General features: G+C 23.2%; 2 protein-coding genes across 2 annotated transcripts; both read right to left on the bottom strand.

Moving 5' to 3' along the window:
• Positions 1-6,445: 6,445 nt before the first annotated feature.
• Positions 6,446-8,574, bottom strand: LOC105367980 (uncharacterized). Its single transcript, XM_011506858.1, has 3 exons — positions 7,896-8,574; positions 7,144-7,218; positions 6,446-6,917 (listed from the first exon to the last, which is right to left on the bottom strand). The coding sequence occupies exons 1-3, from the start codon at positions 8,320-8,322 to the stop codon at positions 6,637-6,639; spliced, it is 783 nt and encodes a 260-aa protein (XP_011505160.1). The 5' UTR covers positions 8,323-8,574; the 3' UTR covers positions 6,446-6,636.
• A 9,901-nt stretch (positions 8,575-18,475) lies between these two features.
• On the bottom strand, positions 18,476-22,621 carry LOC105367981 (uncharacterized). The gene is made up of 3 exons (XM_011506859.1): positions 22,592-22,621; positions 20,395-20,915; positions 18,476-18,859 (listed from the first exon to the last, which is right to left on the bottom strand). The coding sequence occupies exons 2-3, from the start codon at positions 20,909-20,911 to the stop codon at positions 18,516-18,518; spliced, it is 861 nt and encodes a 286-aa protein (XP_011505161.1). The 5' UTR covers positions 20,912-20,915; positions 22,592-22,621; the 3' UTR covers positions 18,476-18,515.

The raw sequence follows: 22,621 nt of genomic DNA on the forward strand, positions 1-22,621 counted from the left end.
TTATTAAATTTTTTATTTATTCTACTTACTTATTTTTAATAATTATGTCAACGTAAAGATTTTTTAAATTCTTTTACAATTGTTATTATGTTTAGAAAGTTTAACATTATTTTGCATTTATAAAAACACTTTAATAATTCGCTAAAGATTTAAAAATTGATTTAATTAAAAGTCGATTTATCACACAATTCATAGATTTCATTATCTTTACATATTTAATGAAACATTCATCTCAGTTTTTCATTGCTTCAATTACAATATGATTTATTGTGTTTAGAAAATAATCGAAAGTATTCATAATCTCTAATAAAAAGAAAATGTAGAAAATGTTAAAAGCTAGTGAATCGCCCTCAATTCAATGTTGGAAACTAAAGTTTGAACTAATATTAGAAAAGTACTATAGGCGCCATCTCCTGATGTAGTATGAACTTATTGCTTAATTATTGTATATTGTAACAAAATATATATTTGTAATTGACATGTGTAATTATATTTTCCTTTTCAATTTATTTATATATAATATGATAAATTCAAAATTAATGAAAACGACATTCTTTAAAATATTTAAAACTAACTTATTAATAATGATTGATAATTTAATCTTCGTAAAAAATATAACTGTAAATTATATATAACATTTTTTTATTTTATTTCTATTTCTTTTTACATTAATAACATCGATATCTTGATCTTAACAATTGACCATAAAATTAATTTACTCAATTAATGAGTATCGATTATTAAAGTAAAATATATTTTATATATAAAAAGATTTATGTAAACAGATTTAAAATTTATTATTACATATTTACTTATGCGAATTAATATATACACTACTACGAATGGCTTTTTTTTTTTTTAACGGAACTATCATGGTAAATTATATTATTGTTATAAATTATTTAACATACTTTATTATTATTTTATATATTAACACATATAAATAATAGGAATACAAGATTTATTTCTCCTTTTATTTTTAATTTCATCTCTCCTTTTATTAATTTACATTTAATCATTCTGATAATTACCACAGTATTTGTAATATTTATAGATACAGAATTTTTACTTTTAGATAAAATAAAAATGTTTTTTCCCACGTTTTTAATTATTTACACGATCACGTTTTTCATGCTTTAGTAATTCTTTTTTTAATTAGTTGAATTATTAAATTAATACATTATTGAATGATGATTAAATTTAATTAAGAAGTATATCTTCTAATACACTTTTATATTTAAAAAAGTGATTGATTTTGGTGAATTTTATATCAATTATTTTTAATAATATAATTAAATCGAACTCGATTATCATTCATCAATTACTGAATTTAACAATTTTTGTTATCTAAATAAAAATAACCATTTAATATAAAATTATCTTAATCTCTAAAATTATTTTAAAAGAGGATATATTTTAAAATGTAAAAAAATTGTATGTATGAATACATTATTTAATAATTTCTATTTTTAATTAGGAAGTGATTAGTTAGAATAGAATTATGATTTCAATCATTCTTACAGCTCTATTTAAATTTGAATTAATTATTGTCTACATATTATTAACATAACTTTGATTCATCATCATTTAGACCTATAAAGATCTATTTATATTTCTTTTTAGTTCACAGATTTAGTTTTTAAATATTTTTTATTCATATATTAAATGATTTCTTCTTATGATGATTTTTGTCGAAAATATTAAAATTATTATAAGATTTTAAAAAATAAATCATAGTTTTAATCTTACATATTAATTTATTATTATTATTTTATATATACACATAAGCTTCAATATTAAAGCAATAATTTTCATTAGTCAATATAGAAGTTACATTTAATTTGTTTAAATAACTAATTAATGATAAACATGTTTTAAAATAAAAAACACGTGCATTTAGAAATTAATAAAATAGGAACTTTTGTTGTAATAGTTCTATACTAGTGCTATTTATTATTGAATGAATGATGAATTTCGTGACATATCTTTAGTAGTTTTTATTCAAATTAATGAAGTAGTTTTTATTCAAACATATTTTATTTATAAAAAATGTTTATTCTTAATTATTATGAAAAGTATCTGGTAATGGCAATTTTCTAAAATTTTATACATTATTGTTAAATCTGCTCTAAAAATTGTAATGTTTTTATTATTAAAGTTTCATAATTTCTGTTTTACGTAAAATGCATATGATATGCCATATCAAAAGAAGATACAAATAGAGATACTTATAGAAAAATATTTTATATATTGATTAACTTGGAGAAACTGATTAAATATAACTAAATATAAAAAATTTTCCGAATAAAATTTAATAAATTGATAATATATAGTAAAACTTGAATAAATAATCAATATATGGTTTCTTATTTTTTACCAAATGAAATAGCAAATTAACAAGAATTTTACCATGAACTAAAACGAGCGCATAATTTATAAACTTTTGGTTCCCGCGAAAAGAAAGCGATGAGCTCACTCATAATCAAGAACGCATCTCTTCCCATGAAAAATCTCGAAGCCCTCCAGCTCAGAAAACTGAACTCGGCCCAAAAGCCGAACGTAAGATAAAATTGTGAGAAGACGAAGAAAATGAATAATGCTTGGCTATTAACCATAATCCGGACAGCGGAGGCAATTTGTCCTCAGGGAAGTAACGTATCAAGTTAGTTTTTAAAATGCACTTAAACGCGCCTGCGCGCCTGAATAACGTCCGCGTGTACAGAAGCGCCGCTGCCGTCTGTGCGCGAACAAACCAGGCTCAACGCATTTTATGGTATTCGAAATGTAAAAAAGGAAGCACCGCGCGGAATTTGTGTCAGTGGGTCTCGGTCTCTCTCCTCGGTCAGGGCCTTTTTTTCTCTTTCTCTTTCTTTGCTACCGGTCCTCTCCCGCTTCCCACTGATTACCTTAATCCCTACTCCTGACCACGATGTGGAAGTCGAAAGGGTCGTTGGCAACGGTGGTAGGATCGAACCATACAGTGAGAAACTGACACCGACGTGTTTTCACTCCTGCACTCTCGCAAGAGATGGATGTACTATTAATTACTAGCTCCACACTTCCAACAAGCGCAAATAGTTTTAAAGGAAATTTTTTTTATGATTATCATTTTAATGTTAAAAGTATATGCAAGACTTGGATATATTATTGAAAATACAATAAAAATATAATATTTTAAATCTTCAACTTTTAGAGCATATTTAGAGCAGATTATCGACAATGTGCACAAAAGCATATTTCTAGCATTATAAGATATTTCAAGTCAAATATTTGATAATAATTTGCGTTTATGTAGTTTTTCATTAGTACGGTAAATTTAAACATACGTTTAAATAAAACATAATCATCTTACGGATTTTATCTTCTCTTGTTTTTTTTTTTTTTTTTTTTTTTTTTTTTTTTTTTTTTTTTTTTTTTTTTTTTTTCGAACAAATACTAATAATATACGTTGATAAGAGTCTTTATTTTATACCAGATCTATTATAAGCTATTAATTCACTCTATTTTCGGTGATAGAAGCTTCTACAAAACATTAATGAAGTTTTAATAATTACTTGTATACAAAAAAAAAAAAAAAAAAAAAAAAAAAAAATTGACTGTAAGGAAAATATTGGTTTTAATAAAAAAAAAATAAATTTAATTGTTTTGTGTTTACATTGACTAATGTTGATGAAATATTACATAAAAATATTTTATATAATTAATATAATATCACTATTATTAGAACTGTCAATATTATAAAAATATACATTTCCTCAAGCAGATTCAAATGTCTCTTATTGAATAACATTATCGTATACTTTATATAAATTAATAATTTGTTAATCAAAACCAATTAATCTCTAAATTACTATATAAAAAAAAAATATATTAAAATCACTTTAATTTAATAATTATTATATTAGATACTTAAAAAATATATTTTTATTCTACGTGGCTTATATAATACCCTTCAAAAATTTCGAAATCTAAACTTTCATATTATATTTGTGTTTTAACGTACTACAAGGAACTAACGTATTTTTGAATACTAAAACGGATTAATATAATAATATAAAATTTATGAATCATTTAACCCAATAAGTTTGGAAGTTGTTCTATACAAGTATGATATGTAGTATATATTATTACAGAATTTGATTTATTTAATAAAAATAGAAAATTGATGAAAAATATTTGTTCACTACATTTAAATTAAAATTATTTTGTTCATTGCAGTTTATTTAAAATAACTTTTACAAATTACAACTTCATTCGTCATTAATTTGTAAAATATTTTAACAAAGTTTTTTACTTAATTCTATAATAGCTTGGCTATTCAATAAAACATGTTGTCTTCTACAGTCAATTTTATTAAACATTGGAATGTTTCGAGTAAACTAAAATTAATTTCACATCTTATAATAACGGATAAAATTATAAGAGGTTAATTTTATAGACGTATCTATCACTTCGTTCTTCGTCATAAATTTCGATATTAAAATTAAAATCATGTTAATTAGTTATATTAATTTATGTAGAAAGGCATATCTATGTGACCCAGTGTACGATAATAACATCTAAAGTTGTTCTGTATAGGAGGGATGTATGAGCGCGCTCTCGCTCATTCAGACGTAAAAATGCGCGTTTGCATCAGATTGCTTGGCACACTTTCTTCTGCTGGACGATCCATTCCTCTTTCACGCCTTCCGATTCAACGAGCTAACTCACATAGGTAACTTTACCGTCAGTATATCCGCTATCTTCGTGATCTGACATTTTTCTCTTAAGATAAATCAAGCAACTCAAATTTCTATTTTTTCGTTTTTTTTTTTTTTTTCATTTTTGTATTTAATCAATTCAATTATTATATGAAATGATTCTATAATATTATTGATCTAAAATTAAAATTGTTTGAATTCACATAATTGAAATTCTTTCAACCTAGGCTTTTTAACAATTCAGTACATTTAAAAACATCGCTTAAAAAATTTAATAATTATAAATTCATATTTATGGACGATATGAATTGAATTACATTTTTCAATATATATTTTTCTTTACTAATTATAAAATCGTTCGATATTTCTATTCGAAGTAATGCTAAAACATAAAATATAAATAGCTTATACTTTGTAATATTACGTATATTAAAGACTATTATTAAACAATAACGAAATTTGTCGATTTATAAAAAAATTAAATTAAATTAAGAAATTAAAAATACAATTTTTAAGAGAAAATTGAATAAAGGAACAATAATCTGGCCACTATAATATTATTTATAACACTAACAATAATATATTTTTTATTTGAAAACTTTATCATCAAGTTCTATCATAATAATTTTACTTTATTATTACAAATCGATTAATTTTTTTTATTCTTAATCATTCTGAAACTGCTTTTTACATTCTTTCATTTCGCTGGTTTGTCACTGTCACTTTCGCTATGTCACTGTCAATGTCACTGTCACTTAAAAATTTGAGTATTACTCATTTTCTTTTCAATAATTTATTCCAATTATATATTAATTTATATGCATAATATTTTTATTTAGACGCTTATATAAATTACTTCAAGCTCATATTTTACAATTTATAATAATTTTATTTTTCACGTAATAAATTAATGTGAAATTCTGCATAACATATAAAAGATAAAAACTATAAAAAAAAAAAGAACAATGATAAAATAATATTATTTTATAAAAATATTAATATAATATAATTATAAAATTCGAATTTTAATAAAAATCTGAAATATATTTATCTTCTTTTCATAATTTCAAATATAATAAATGATGTTTAAATGTCACGTTTTTTATAATGATTTTATAATAAATTATCGACTTACTAGTTATTAGTCATTTTTGTTCATTTTACTCAGTCTTGAGGCAATACTGTAATCTTATTTTACTTACATAAATAATTAATTGCCATTAAATTGTAATGAAATTACTAAATTTTTAGAAAAAACAATAATTAGAAACATTTACCTATATAATTGAACACAATTTAAATATTGTGATTAGTTCACATAATCTTATAATTTGAATTTTTGTGTTCGTTTTACTTTTTTAAATCTAAAATATGGTTATACTACTGTAAGTACATTTATAAAAATTCTATAAATTAAATGCGACTCATATATATATATATATATATATATATATTTATTTATTTTTTTTAATTTTTTTATTTTGTTAATTATTTGTTATTTAAATTTGTTATTTGTTATTTAAATTAATTAATTTAACAAAAATAAAATACAATTTATTTTAAATTTGAATCTTTTGATACATTAAAATTTAATCCTATTTATAAATTATGAAAAAATTCAAATAAAATAAATTATGGATTACGATTGAATATGAAAATATGAGAATACATACAGTATAAAAAAAAATACTAGAATCCTACCTTAGCTGAAATACATCGTAATTATGTAGATTAATTTTGTTCACTGCAGATCGTGACTTCCTTTCGACTTTATGAAAATAAAGTTCTTACGCCTCATAATTATTTAAGAGTATTTTCTTCTATAGATCATATAGCGTTTGTCGCTCTATACAAATAATATTGCGTAAGTCGGTCATATAAAATAATAAAGATGCGACCGACGGTAAAACAGAAAGCACACGAATGCATGTTTACTTCATGATCGTAACTTTTGAAGCTCGGTCGGTACAATCATATATCCTTGATATGGCTGCATTTTGAAATCATCAAAGATGTTATCTGGACTCCTCCGTCGTCGATGATGAGATGAACTAATTTCCTGAGCATAAACAACATGATGACTATCCTCTTCTTTACCGCTGGCAAGCTTTTTGGCAGCAATAATTAGTGAGAGCATAAGAGCAAGAGAAGATACCATGAGAGCTTTCATAGCCAAAAGGGCAAGAGCTCCAAAACCCATCGCTGCCATCATTTTACCTAATGATAGTGTACAAATATTTTCGTGATTAATATACAGGATTATCTCAAAACGAATATAATTATCTTTTAAATCAACCATCGCTTATATTTATATGAACACGTATGTGTATTACAAATATTTATATTAAATAATCTATTATTTTTTAAATAAATACTATCGCTTCAAATAAATAACATTTGATTTACAGAAAAATAATTTATATTTGCCTAGAATAATACTTACCCATCATTAAAGCCATCATCATGACTCCACCGTCACCTTTTTTCCCTCCGCCGAATCCTCCTGAACTCTTTCTTCCTGCATCAATACAAATTTTATTTTAAAAAAAAAAAAATTTTTTTTTTTACATAATTTAAAAGCATATTTTTCAATTCACGATATGCAGTATTTTTGTTGAATGCATTATACAATCATAAAATAATACGAAATTATAACAATTGTAAAATATTGATAGTAATGAACAAACTAAGATAATTTTATTAGAAATAAAATTAAGCAATTTTTATAAGAATTACATTATATAAGTATACTAATTAAATAATATCGTCTCAAAAGTAATTTCAAAATAATTTAAATATCAATAAATGGGATTCCATTTTTCTAATAATAATTATACTTTCATTTTACGAATAAAAGTTTAATTTTCTGCATATTATAAATTTAATTAGTTAATAAATTATTTAATTACTCTATCTAAATATATATTGTTCCTTAGCATAATTGACTCGTATATTCCAATTGATTAAATAGAAATAATACAATATTTAAAATTAATATAAGTAAATATTAATAATAATAATATTAATAATAATAATAATAATAAGAATAATAATAATAATAATAATAATATTAATAATAATAATAATAATAAGAATAATAATAATAATAATAATAATATTAATAATAATAATAATAATAAGAATAATAATAATAATAATAATAAATAATTATAATATGATGTAATTCAAAAATACCTTGTTCAGTAGATGGTAAACTTTCTTCAATTGCTGACTCGAAATTCTCTGGTAACAGACTTGGCAGCTTAATTCTCAGTTCCCTATTTTCTAAAAGTTTCACCATCGATCCAATTTGACCAAATCTATTTAATGCTCTACCATTTCGAGAAGACACATCTTCAATATCGCTCTTTACCAAACTAACTCCGTCTAGTATTTCCAAATTTCTCTTCTTTTTAAATTCTTCTAGAAATTTCTGAACAATCTTTCTCACTAATTTAACTCCATGACAAGATACTGAGAGATTCATGATTTCGTTGTTTTCATCGCTCATACACATCACTGAAAAACCTTTCCATATCGTATCATTGACATCAGCATGAACATTACGACAATTCACAACGAAGAATATTCCAAGGATTAAGAGTGATCGCGATGAACACATAGCGTTGCCGTGAAGCGAAACAGTAACAATGGAAACTTAGACGACGATACTTGGCTTTATATTTCAGCTCAGAATATAGGCTTAAGGTAATAAAAACGCTCAAACTGCAAGTCGAAACGAAAGATCTTTAAATTTTTCGTTGGACCTGTAGAGATTGTTCTAAGAGAAAGACATTGGATAGACACAAAAGCCCAGGAACGTTTACAGAGCGTTACGAAGTTGGAAAGGCACCGATGAACCTTTTTTGTTTCGTACTCCTAGATACCTACATAAAAGACATTTCCTTGGTTATTCAGCATATTCAAGACATTTTTCATAATTATTGTCGACTGAACAATATCGAATATTAATCTGAAGAAAAGTATGAATTTGTCTTTTAATCTTGAATGAATATACCGCCGAGCTTAATTAGCTAAACGTTGTTCGTTAGTTACAATCCGAATAGCAAGTATTGCTTTGATTTATATAGAAACTACGATACTATTTCTTCAAAGTTTTATTTTTACAATACATAAACTAATTTATCGCTAAACAATTATGCATTTCATCGCATTATATATGTATAAATTATATAAATATAAATTATAATATAAATATAAATTACATCTTTTTCAATTATTATGCAAACGTGAAACTCAAAACATTACAAAAATGACAAAATATTAAATTAATCTTTATTTTATCTCAGTACTAATTGAATTTAATAACTCGTACACATTTTTAGTTTTAAATTACTCAACTCTATAATCTTAACGTAGTGTATTATTAAAGTAATTGTAAAAAAAAAAAAAAAACAAATTAGAATTCGGACTAATAGTATAAAATAAAATATTAGATTTTACTCAAATTTATAATTAAATTAATATATTTGGCTAATTTATCTAATTTATATAATAAATTAGATAAACAATGAGATTTAATATGTGATATATTATGAATGATATGCATATTACAATAATTAGTAATAATATTCCCGGACCATAATTTGGTTTATAAAATAATCTATTATATTTATAAAATTATTTATGGAAAATAATCTTTTGACTAAAAAAAATAAATAAATAAAAAATAAAATTCTAATCTCATATTAAAATATTCGGTATATAAAATATATTAAAAATTTAATAAAATAATATCAAATGATGCGTTATTATCATATTTGTATTAGTATATATATATATATAAAGAAGAATTGATCTCTTAGAATGAACTAACTGGCTGTGAATTAGAATTATTATTATTATTATTAGATATATTCATTTGTAACTATACAAATTTTTTATTAAAAATACTTCGATTCATACAGGAAAAATTTATAAATTGGCCTTCATATTTGACGTTATTTATTATTATAGATGGAATTAATTAAATTTAATCATAATATTTCAAATGTGCAGTAATATTTTATGTATTTATATTCACTGTAAATAACACGATTGAGTAAAAAAATTTCATGAATAAATGTTACACACATTATTTATAATTTTTAATCATTTATTAATATAATATTTACGCATAATAATGAAATTTAATATGTATTTTTAATAATCATGTTTTCCATTATCTATTTACTATTTTAACTAGTATACTATATTAAACTATTATTATATCTGTTTAATAATATATTGCTTATAACGATATTAGATAGAAAGATAGTTTTCTTAATTTAATTTCTGGAAGAATAACATTAAATAAAAGAGATTTTTTTAAATCATAGTTATTGATACATTTTTTTAATAGAAACATAATTAGGCGATGTATGATGCAAAATATTTGCAGGTTAACTTTAAACGTATCTATTCAGTTTCAAAATTTAATTTTATATTACATGAAAGAAAAAAATTATATACAGAATTTGAATATAACTACTATTAAAATATATTCATGTAATTCAAAAGGATTCTTTTAAGTTGTCCAAGTCATAAAAAGTAAATAGTACCAACAATCGTTTATTGACAGATGAAAAGTTATTTGAAAAGAAATGAAATGTATTTTACAGTCTGCGAATTACGAAACATGAAAAAAGTTCCTCGTGTCACTCCAGGCCAAAAAATCTTTAACCCATACGGACACTCACCAATACAAGAACATTATAATAAAGCAAAAGAGAAAAGGGCGAGTAGGTTATTCACGAAGAAATAACGATTGGTGAAAGAGTGAAGAGAGTGATAAAGCTGGGCGCTCCAATGTAGATCATCTCCGTGTGCATACCTTTCTCTTCTGTGCTACTTCCTCAGCGAGACGAGCTTCGTACCTAAATACAACCTGCCCACCGTGTATATAACCTGAGTCGCCGCGTGACACTTGGCCCATTCCACTAAAGATGGATGACTCGATAACTAGCTTTACCTCTGTCAAATACCCAGATCCATACTCTCTCTCTCTCTCTCTCTCTCTCTCTCTCTCTCTCTCTCTCTCTCCATCCATTTTATACTTTTATACTTATTCATCTTTATTATTACATTCGTTTGTTTATTATTCTTTTTGCTTGTGTCTTATATGTAATATTACATGTATTTGATAAAATTCTAATATAGATTATTAAGTTTTACATGCAAAAGTTTATTAGAAAATATTTAAATTTTATATACCCAATCACTATTTTTGATTGTACAAATAATTATTATTAATAATGTTTCTTATTAATATTTGAAAGGAAATGATTATATATTATAATACCTCAATTTAGTTAGTTATCTGTTACATTTATTTTAGAAGAATACCCATACGATTCTTAAATACCATGAAAAAAGTCAAATATTTTGTTTCTTTACCAATTAATTGAAAGTTTAATGAAATTAATCAATAACAATTTAACAAATAATGACATTTAAAACATTTGTATATAACATATTATAATTATTTTGATATGTAATAAAACCATCCATCCCAATAATTCATTGAAAATAATACTTCATAATTATATAAAATAGTATATTAAGATTTGGAAAACAAAAATCATCTATAACAAAAGTATCAATAAAAAAAAATATATATATATATATATATATATATATATATATTGAACAGTGTATTAATGTATAACGTATTAGACATTTTAAATTTTAAGTATTGCACAAAGGTTTATTTTCTTTAGAAATTTTAAATTAATATGGGCATATCTTGTACAATATATCATCCCATCAAAATATTGACGTAAAAAATCGAAAGTCTTCACTTTTGTCTGACTGTCCTCTTTCTCTCTTCTCTCTCTCTCTCTCTCTCTCTCTCTCTCTCTTTCTCTCTCTCGTTCTCTCTTACTCTCACTGTCTTTCTCTCATCTCTCTTTCTCTCTGTCGCTCTTTTTATTATTAATCCTATTAAAAATACATATTAATTCCTACACATGGATACATATATGTAGGAAGAGAATATCGACATTTTTTATACCCATTCCTCTTCTTACCTTTCCTTTCCATTGGGCATAAATAAGTATGCATTTATCTTCCATGATGGAAACAACGTTTATTTCTTCCGGTCTCGATGAGCCGATATCAAAGGTGAAAGCGTTTACTGAAAAGGAGGACGTTAGGCTGCACCATTTATTTATATATATCGATTCTGAGTAGTAATTTTTATGTTTTTTATATTTTCTTAAGTTTATTCACAGATATTTAGATATGTGCTAAACATATTTTAAAATAGTTATGAATTACTTATATAATTTTTTAAATAAAAATAAGTAATAGATATCTTTATTTTACAAGTAAAATTAATAAGTAACATTTATTATCTAAGTATACTCCAAATTCAATCTTAAACTGATTTTTAATTATTAATTACAAATCATTATGAATAATTCCGCAATAATTTTATTAAAATCCAAGTGAAAAATCCAAATAATTCAACTTTTTTCACATTACTTATTTAATAAATTAATATTAAAATTATTGAAAAATAACTTAAGTTAAGTTAATTTTTTTTCAATTATTCTTTTAAGCGATGATATAGGAAATATCTTAAATTATGTACTATGATAATTTCTTACTGGCAATAGAAGCACTAACAAAAACAAATATAAATCGTAACTAATACAAAATTTGGCTTCCTTTTGTTCAACTTATCAATTTACCACTTATAATTCAATTACTAAAGAATTTATGTTTTATTATAATGACTTATGTTCAATAATTTAATTAATAACTAATACAATTTTTTCTCTTGCAACTGTTCGTAAAAATTAATCAAGTAATTAAAGAAAAATTATATTTACAATAAATAATCATGCAGCTCAACAGTTTATTCAGCATGTTTAAATATTAAACAAATAAATTAATAAATTATTAAATTATTACATTTATAATGTCTTTTATGATAAACTAACTCCAAATTCTAATTAATAAACTTATTAAAAATAAATATTTTCTATTTTTATCCTGTTATATTATATATTCTAGTAGTAGAATTATTTTAATTATTTTATAACTATTTTATATTTTATAATAATTATATATATAATAATTTAATTAATAATTTATAATTTATGCACTTTGTATAAGTAGAAAATATTAAAAATATAAATTCGATTAAAATTTTGAAATGGTTTTTTTTTAATTAATTGTACTTTATAGTATTTTATAGTTAATAATATATTTTATAATTAATAATATCATCTACCAAAATAATAAATTATAATGCACGATAAAAAATTAATTTTACGTAATATGACTAAATCGTAATGATATTTTATTTCAATGCCAGACAAGAGAAATTATACGGTAATTTAGAAAATTTGCGATGCTCAAATGTTGACCTCGTCATCCTTGAACTTCCGTAATGTTAAGGAAGTACCGATGCGCTTATAATTACCTTGCCCTCTTAATTTTCGACCACTTTTACTTAGCCGTGAGTGAAAGGAAGCACCGCATACTTATCTCTTTCGTGAATGCTCAAGTTGTCGTTGATTTTCTCCACGGTTTTATGCGTCGCCACTTGCCGGTAAATCAATCCATTCATTGTGATTGCTTATATTCAAATTTGCAACCAATATTTCTTTTCATTAATTATTTTAATATCAAATAATTTAATATTTAAACCTATTTTTCACAAATTCATTTGCTAAATTATTAATATCAATAATTAGATATTACACTCGTATTTATGTGAAAATCTTTTTAGTAACAAATGAAATTGAATTCAAAACCTATCCGAAATCTTCTTTATCGACTTCAGGTTTATCAAATTTTTTATAATATATTAATATTATTATAAATCATTGTTGTTTCCTTTGTTAAAAGATATTATATTTTTAAAATTGTGATGCACATATCAATAAATATAAAATATGGAAAAATAACTCTGTCGATAATACAGAAAGTATGCATATATACATATTATCTTAATAAAACAGTAATTCAAAATAAATGCTTAAAACGTATGGAAAACGCAAATAATGATAAGTTTATAATCATTTCGTCTTCATATTGTTAAAAAATTAATAATTGTAATATCTAAAACTTTTTCAATTAAATTGATTGGAAATTTTGTATATCTGTTTATAAGAAAATTAAGAAAATAATGTATTTAACTCAATAAATATATGAGTTAATTTGAACCTAAAATGTTTAAATAAAAAATATTACATTGTACTAAATATATATTTGCTGATTTTGCAAAATATGTAATTATCTTCAATCCCTTTGTATTATTCTATTACTTTATTTATGAAATTATTATATTAATGGTTAAAAAGATTCAGAATTCATTTTTTTTTCTATACTTATTTACTGCAAAATTTTAATTATAAAGCTATCGCTCTTAATTATACTCATTCCTGTACAATTAAAAATATCTACATTAAGATCTTTTCCATCAGTGAGCAAATTATCATAACTAATCTAAACATAATTAATATATTGGCTCATGGTTGTATTTGATATTTAATCAAAATAAATCAAACTAGTAGATAAAATACATATTTACGTTTTGAATTAAAAGCACATTTAAAATGCAGATTGATAAATGGAACTCTATTGAACAAAATTAATTTAATAAACTTATTAAAATTATCTATATAAAATAATTATGTATAGGATTCATTAGTGAAAGTATGAGTGTGGGCGCTTGTACTATTAATAAATTAGTTTTATAAATTTTATGTAATAACTTAATTTTTTCAATAAAAACTGGTTGATGAAATTAAAAAATTAAGATTGATATTATTAGTGTATTATATTATTATGTATATTCACTATTTTATTAAAGTAAATATTTTGTTAAAATACAAATGAAAAAAATTATTTTTCATGGGTTTAGGTAAAACTTAATTATAAATATTTCTATTAATCCCATTAAGAATAAAATTACATAAACTAAATTATCATATGACTAATTAATACTGCATTACTTTTAACTGCACTACAATATATATATATATATATATATATATATATATATATATATATCGTTAATTACTGAAGTTAAGCAGCTTATAATAGAGCAATATTTGGTTGGATAATCAACCTATAGAACACAGTGATATTTGTCACACAATACCGCAACAAAATGCCTCATAACGGTTCATCATTCTAATAACATCATCGTTTTCATTTATTTTGACCTTGGACTACCACAGAATTACATTGTAAAATCGAAATAAAATATTTTACAAAAATAATAAAAGCCATACTTACTATTTTATTGTTATGATTGAAGCGGATAAATTAAATACCACGGCGCTAATAGTTTCAAAAAACATTCTCCCTCGAACTCCTTCAAATATTACACTTAGAAAATTTCTTTCTCGTTACGCAAAACATTTTTATTTTGCAAATAAAATTTACAAAACAACATTAATATAGAATTGTAAAATCGAACGAATTTGTTTTCACTTTTAATTTATATTTTATTTTTTATATATTATAAATATTATTTTTCTATTAGAAATAGATAATTATATATTATAAAATATAAGAAATCATCAAATACATGAAGATTAATAAAAAAAAATAGTTGGCAGAATAATAGCTGAAATTATTATTTTATTGAAATTCAAAATTTGGAATATAATTTTTTATGTAATTATCATTTTTAAACGAATTAAATTTTTTTAATCTTTTTTCTGTCTTTTGAGAGTTATTTTTAAATAATAAATAGCGAAAAATTTATAAAAGTCATAATTAATATCAAGTATAGTGATTGTGTTAATAATAATAATAATAATAATAATAATAAAAATAATAATAATAATAATAGTAGTAGTAGTAGTAGTAACGTTTATTAAGATAACAACAGCGTAATTATAATAAGTTATCTTAAAGTAAATAGCACATTTGCCATTCTTCAATCGATGAAAATTTTTAAAACCCCTTCTGTTCTATCATATTTTTCTACGTATAATAGAAATTTTAATTGAAACATTTTAAAAATTAATATGTATTTATCGGCATAAATGTATATTAATTAGTTCGAAGAAAAATTTTATTTGTTATAGACCAATATACTGAATAGTTACGAAAGAAGTGTTAAAAAACTTTTTTTTTTAATATTCCAAAGCTAAAAATTATTAACATAGTATTATAAATAAAATATTTGTTTTTATTATTGTTGTAGCTATTGCTACAAAACCAATTTTTGTAATAAATGTTTTATTTCGGCATCGTTATAAAAATATAATTGTTTAATACTTTCGGACATAAACAATAATAATATTACAAATTATAATAAACAAAATATTTAACATATTACAAAGGATTTTTAGGTTATAAATATTGAAATAAATTAAAAAATAATTAAAAAAAATATAATATTATTGAACGGTAATTTTATTTACTAATTATTACTTTTTAATGTGAAAGTAATTATTATTTGGTTTCTAAAATTTCGAATTGAAAAGCAAAGAAATTGAAATACTAATTAAATTATAAAAATTTTTATTGTTATATTCCATACGACAAGTTTTAAATGACATTTCATAATTTGCTACAATATACATAGGAATTACGATAAAGATAGATTTGAAAAAAAAATTATTTAATGTACTGCAACCTGTATAACTATAGCCACGAAATATAAAATTATACTAGTTTTCTACTTTCAAATGTAATTAGAGTTACAAATAATATAAATTATCTCTACTTTGTGTAAATCTATTTCCTTTACGGTTGTGAAAATCATAATAATTACTAAAATAGCATTATGTTCGAGCTCTAATTTACTAATCAAATGATTAAATGTTTTCATGCAACTTTTAACTAATAATATATAATAAAACAAAGTTTTCTTAAATGAAATAATTCATTTAATACTAATATCTTGTAATTAAAATTAATTATGTTACTTTATGTCACTGCTATAAAACAGTTTGATAATTTATCAGTTTTTGCTATAAATTAGAAATAGAGTTAATTGAAAGGAGAAATATTAAAAACAACGATTTATACAAAACAATAAATATTTATTCTCGCATTAGGCAACAGTAACACGTTATAATACAATCATTTTCTCTCATCAATCAGAGATAAATAAATTAAATATACAATAATATAATAAATAATAGAAATAGGAATAATATTATCTAACCTAATTTTTAAAAAATTTATTGTTTTTAGTTAATAATATTAGACAAAAATTTCACGTGGAAACACTTGAAGAGGGTAGAATAGAAAATGTAAAGAAATTGAAAATAATGAATTAATAGGCAAAATTGTATATGTTGGTCTGTTATAATATAGTTTGTTATTTGATTTAGTCAAAAAAACTTCGATATTAAATCTGAAATGAAAAATAAGTAATTAGGTGGTTTCTCTGGATTAAAGTCAATTTCCTGTCTAGTCTAGTCCTACGTATTTGTGAGTATATGTGACGTCAATGGTATAAGATAGTGACCTTGATCGGACCAGTTTCTCTCCTGCTTCTTTTTTTTCGTCTTAATTTACTTTTTTCTCGGTTCCTGGCGTGAAAGTGGGACAAGTGCGTGCCTTCCTTACGCACAACTTCTCGTGAAATAGTAGTTAGCGTCCGTGGTGTAGTAATGTATCCGTTAACCGTTAAAGCATCGTCATACATATATGTGTGTGTGTGTGTGTATGTATTTATACGCTTTATGTGTATATACATAAATATTTTACAAATTTCCGCTTAATCCAAAATACACCTTCGCTATCTTTTAAGGGCTTGCAAATAGTTGAACTCTTCAACTTTGTATCAGTTATTTAAATAGAATACTTAAATAACATCAAGTCAATAATTTGAGTAGTATTCTATGAAAAGTATATATCCGTATATAATATATGTATCCACATATAAGTATGAAAATTGCGTTGACCCGTATTATTGTCAGAAATAAAAACGTAGAAGTTTTTATGTATTTGAGATTATAGGAAAGGTAATCTTCATTATATTCGAAACAGTTAATAAGTACAAGTACTTAAAACACATACATTTAAGTCAAATGCGTCGAGTCAAGTGTTTGGTTTTCTTTTACTGTGGGAAAATCAAAGTCGGGGTTAATCAAAGTTGGGGTTAAACAATAGCAATGAGTTCTAAAAGAGGGACGGATTTTGTTTGCTTAAAACTAATTTGAGTGGGAGAAAGAAGATTGACTTAAATTAAGCTCATGAACTGTAGGAAAAGCATTAATTTATAGTATGAGACTATGAGAGAGAAACGTCAATGTTTAAATCTTTTTTCCTAGGATAACGATGTATATAAATTTTTTTCCAGATATTTTAAAAAATCTATTGGATTCCGAATTAACAAATTATAAGTTTTGTTTAAATAAAACTTTAAGAGTAGCATATAAAAATTGAAGAAAGTGTTTTGATATTATACAAAATAAATGTAATTAATTTGCAGAAAATTATTGTCTTTTTGATTCACAAGGAATAAGGTTAATAGAGCATACTATTGATGGTTGATCTATGTGTAAGATTATTTGTTTCCTAATTCCTTATACGAACACACCCGATTAACCTGATTCTCTTTCAGTTCAAATAATATTTCATAGAAAAAATCTTGAATCATTTGAAAGATCCATTTCATAATGTCATTAGAAACTGGCCTCATTCGTTTCATTCGAAATCCTAATTGATTTCTTATACACAACATTATGTTCTCTCTCTCTCTCTCTCTCTCTATCTCTCTCTATCTCGCTCTCTCTCTCTCTCTATCTCGCTCTCTATTCTCTCTCTATTCTCTCTCTCTCTCTCTCTCTCTCTCTCTCTTAATCTAGTACTATAATATATTTAAGCATCTCACTGGGGTACATGTGATGAGTACGCCATTTGTTGAGCAGCTTCGGATTGGTGTTTCTGGAAATTCCTTGCCCAACCACCCGAATAGTCACCGTGACCATGACTTTCAATGGTGTGACTAGCAGCGTGATGTGGATGAGCGACTACTTCATACGTCACGTGCTTCTGTTGAGAAAATAATTTCTTCAAACCAATTATACCGGCAAGAAGAAGAGCGATCTTTGAAAGGAGCAGAGCTTTTCCAACTAGAAGAGCTAATCCTTTGAATGCTAATCCTCCAATTAAACCAATTTTCAAAACGGCTGCAGCCAAAAGTGGACCCATGTTATTCTTCTTGCCGCGACCTGAAACAATAATTATATATATCGTGTTTTCATTATGCTCTAATGGTTTTAGAGAATTACATGTATTGGGATAAATGTAACAGTGTTTCAAAATTATCTAACTTTCACCCTCTCCGATTATTTATTTGAATATTTTCTATTGTATATGTAAAACACTATTCTATAAACGTCAAAAATACTAACTCTACAATATTTTATTGTGTATAATATAATAAAAAATTCGTTGCCATTGATAAATTAAAATAAATAGCAGTGCATATAACAGTAACATAATTGTATATGATCATAATTTCTATGTTTTGTGTTATTTCAAAAAGTCCTTTTAAGTACTAATTATAATGAGGACAAAAATATAAAACCGATAACATAGTAGCGAAAAGAAAGTTGAATCAAATGGAATTTAATTAGTTATCTAATGCACTCATAATAATATTAATCAAATTAAATTGCAATATTTACTGAAATTTTTAAAGAAAAAAATATTTAAAATATATTTTATATATAATAAATAGATATCTTTTATAGTTTAATATCGTTATATTTTTCATTTTACTACTGAATAAGGATAAATTTCTTCGCACATAGTAAATCATATCTGATCATGTCGAATGATTTTTATAAAAATAATTTCTTTTAACTATCTGAAAAAATAATAAATGTTACTTATTTATTATTTAACATACAAATTAGAGATACACTATTAACATGTTTCATTAATAAACATTTTCAAAAATAAATTAAAAAATGCAAAAGATTATATATGTAATTCTGTTTTATCAAACATAAATGAATTTTAGACAATTCTTAATAAAGTATTTCCAATTTTAAAAATAAATTTAATATAAAATATAAAACATTGATTTTCGTAGTCAAATATAATAAATTTTGATAATGTTAAATTTCTATAACTGATTATTATAAATTGAGAATAGATAGAAATTTTTAGTTTTATAGTCTGTTTAATATTTATAACAAATTGTGTCGTGAAAAAATCAAGAATATGTCTTTATTAGTTTAGACAACGTTTTTTATTTAGTTTAATATTTTTATTTAGGATTAATTTATAATCATATTATTACGATATTAAGATGATACAATAAGAAATAATTGGCACAAGCATTATATATATGTCAATTGATATAAGATTAATTAAATTTTTTTAAGTAAAAATAAGCTTTCACTACCTTTGACTTTCTATTTTATAATTATATATATATTACATTTTATGACTTCAGAAAAGTATTCTATAAGTTATGTTTAATTTTCTCAATAATAACTGAAATAATGAACATATTATGACAATTGGGTATTTCATGCTAACGGTAGACTTACTTTTTTCTTTTTTAAAGAAAAAACTTAAAGAAAATAAGAAAATTTGATCAAATTTATAACATATTTCCAAATATAAAAATTTTTAATTTATTTAAAGCTATAAATTTTTCATTCTTTCTAAATTGTTCGGGCAATGTTTTCTATAAAATAACCTATCTATTGTTTTGCTCTTTAAAATTGTAAAAGCATATAAGCATAATTACCATCTTGAACGGCATTTTCAGATCGCTCGATTGACAATCCAAGGTTGAGAGATCCGCTAGCATCCTCTTTAGCCGAAACAACGACATCATCTTCAGGTAAGAACCTCCACTTGATGCTGCGCGATTTAATGAAAGCAAATACCTTGCCAGCAATTAAATCTAAAACCTCCGTTTCATCGTCTTGACTACTACGTCCAGCTGACTGGTAGTTTGGAACTTCCTCCGTCACCTGACTGGTTTTACGAATTTCAATGTCATCTGTCAACTCGATCGAAGTCTTTTTCAGAAGTTTGTTCATATAAGTAACAAGTTTGAATGTGATGCAGCTGCATAAATCATTTTGCGAACACTTGACATTCAGCTTATTTAATAATTCTTCTTCGTATTTATTGCGATCATTTGACGGTGTTAATGTCTGCTGCTCAATAATGCTGACTTTTTCGTTTAATTTTTCAACAGGACTGGTAAATGCAACTCCCAGTAGGAATACAACGAATAATACAATTAGGTTCTTCATTTTTCTATAATTTTTAAAAGTAAGAAAATGATAAAAATTGTTAATAAAAATAGTAAATGATATACTAATTTCAATAAATTAATTTTGTTTTATGCGAATTATTAATTACAGGTCTTTCAAAATGAATTGAAAATATTATAAAATAAAGTTCGTAAATATTTATAAAAACATTACAATGCTTCATTATACATATACATATTTAATAGTTATAAAAATTATTATTAATATAAAAATTTCAACTTTGCATGAATATTAAAATAATGTTAGTTTTGAAAATATAAATACTAAGATTTTTCTTTCAAAATTGTGGAAGCATATATTCAAAAATATATTTTTCATTTAAATAAGATTATATTAAGTAACAAGCGTATATTTTAATATTTTAATTTATCGATCACACGTTTTTATATTTAAAATATTTTATATTCTATAATTAACAATTAAGAATCATATTATTTTACTGATAGTACATGTAATTATTATTATAAATTATCAAACAGATTAGCTGCTAAATATATAGTTCAAATTATTTAAATACTCTCAACTATTGTATAAAGGAAGATATCATTGTAAAATATAATAAGTGTGATATATCATTGTAACAAACATGAATATTTAATAATATAAAATCCTGCTCAAAGGATCCAGTTTGAATATTTAATTATTTGACACATAGTTATACATTATTACATAAAATCATGTTTATACTAAGTAATACAATGAATTTACTTCTCTTCAAATATGGATGTATTATATAATATTATATAATATTATATAACGTAGTGTGTAGAAATATATATATATATATATATATATATATATATATATATATATATTACTTAATATTACTTAATATTATTAATATTTTTTATAATGAAGTTAAAATTCATAAGAAAACGAAATTGTTGAGAATATATGTTTCATGGAAAATAGAAAATTTGTATTTGTTTCATTTGTCAAATGTTTATTTATTATAATTAAAAACAAATATTCTTGCTACTTAATGAAAAAATAAATATACAAATGAAGACTTATTATATCAAATTAAAATTTCAAATTTCAATGGCATTAGATATAGGAATTACATTATATATATATATATATAAGTACAATAAATAAAAAATATTTCAAAAATATTTTCAAACAAAGTTAATTTTTTAAACAAATTCTAAAGCAAAATTAGATATTAAAAATTTGTAGTCTAATATAGAAAAATTTGTAAAATTTGTAGTCAAATAATTGTAGACATGTGTATGTACTTTAGTTTTGTATGGGCATTACTATGTAGTATATAAAACAATATTTTGTAAGGATTAGCAAAAACTTTGATAGAACATAGCATGTATTTATAACCGATTAAATTTAGTTTCTATTATAATAAATTAATATTATTAAAATTTATCGAAATGGCTACAGATAAGTATACTGCATATAGCTTAAAAACAGTTATATTTTCCAGTTATTATTAAACAATTTATGTATTAAAAAATAAAAGATTTTTAAATATCAATGAATTTTCTATTTGAATAGCCCTGAATTCCTATTTCATAAAAAGTCTAATATTATTCTTTTAAACTAAATACACTGAATCTCAAATTAATTACTCAATATTAAGATGATCGGCAAATAAAAAAAAAGGATCTGTAATAATAAGAATAAGAAGTCTTGTGAAGAGCTCACCAGACAGTAAGGACTCTTCCTCTAAAAATC

This window comes from Ceratosolen solmsi, unplaced genomic scaffold (assembly GCF_000503995.2).
Source record: "Ceratosolen solmsi marchali unplaced genomic scaffold, CerSol_1.0 scaffold6, whole genome shotgun sequence".
Lineage (NCBI taxonomy): Eukaryota > Metazoa > Arthropoda > Insecta > Hymenoptera > Agaonidae > Ceratosolen > Ceratosolen solmsi.

Bases quoted from the DNA above. Each gene is read 5' to 3' on its own strand.
- LOC105367980 (XM_011506858.1), bottom strand. From the start codon at position 8,322: ATGTGTTCATCGCGATCACTCTTAATCCTTGGAATATTCTTCGTTGTG. The intron at 7,219-7,895 runs GTATTTTTGAAT...GTATTGATGCAG, and splicing joins TTTACCATCTACTGAACAAG to GAAGAAAGAGTTCAGGAGGA. The intron at 6,918-7,143 runs GTAAGTATTATT...CACTATCATTAG, and splicing joins GATGATGGCTTTAATGATGG to GTAAAATGATGGCAGCGATG.
- LOC105367981 (XM_011506859.1), bottom strand. From the start codon at position 20,911: ATGAAGAACCTAATTGTATTATTCGTTGTATTCCTACTGGGAGTTGCA. The intron at 18,860-20,394 runs GTAATTATGCTT...TTATTGTTTCAG, and splicing joins TGAAAATGCCGTTCAAGATG to GTCGCGGCAAGAAGAATAAC.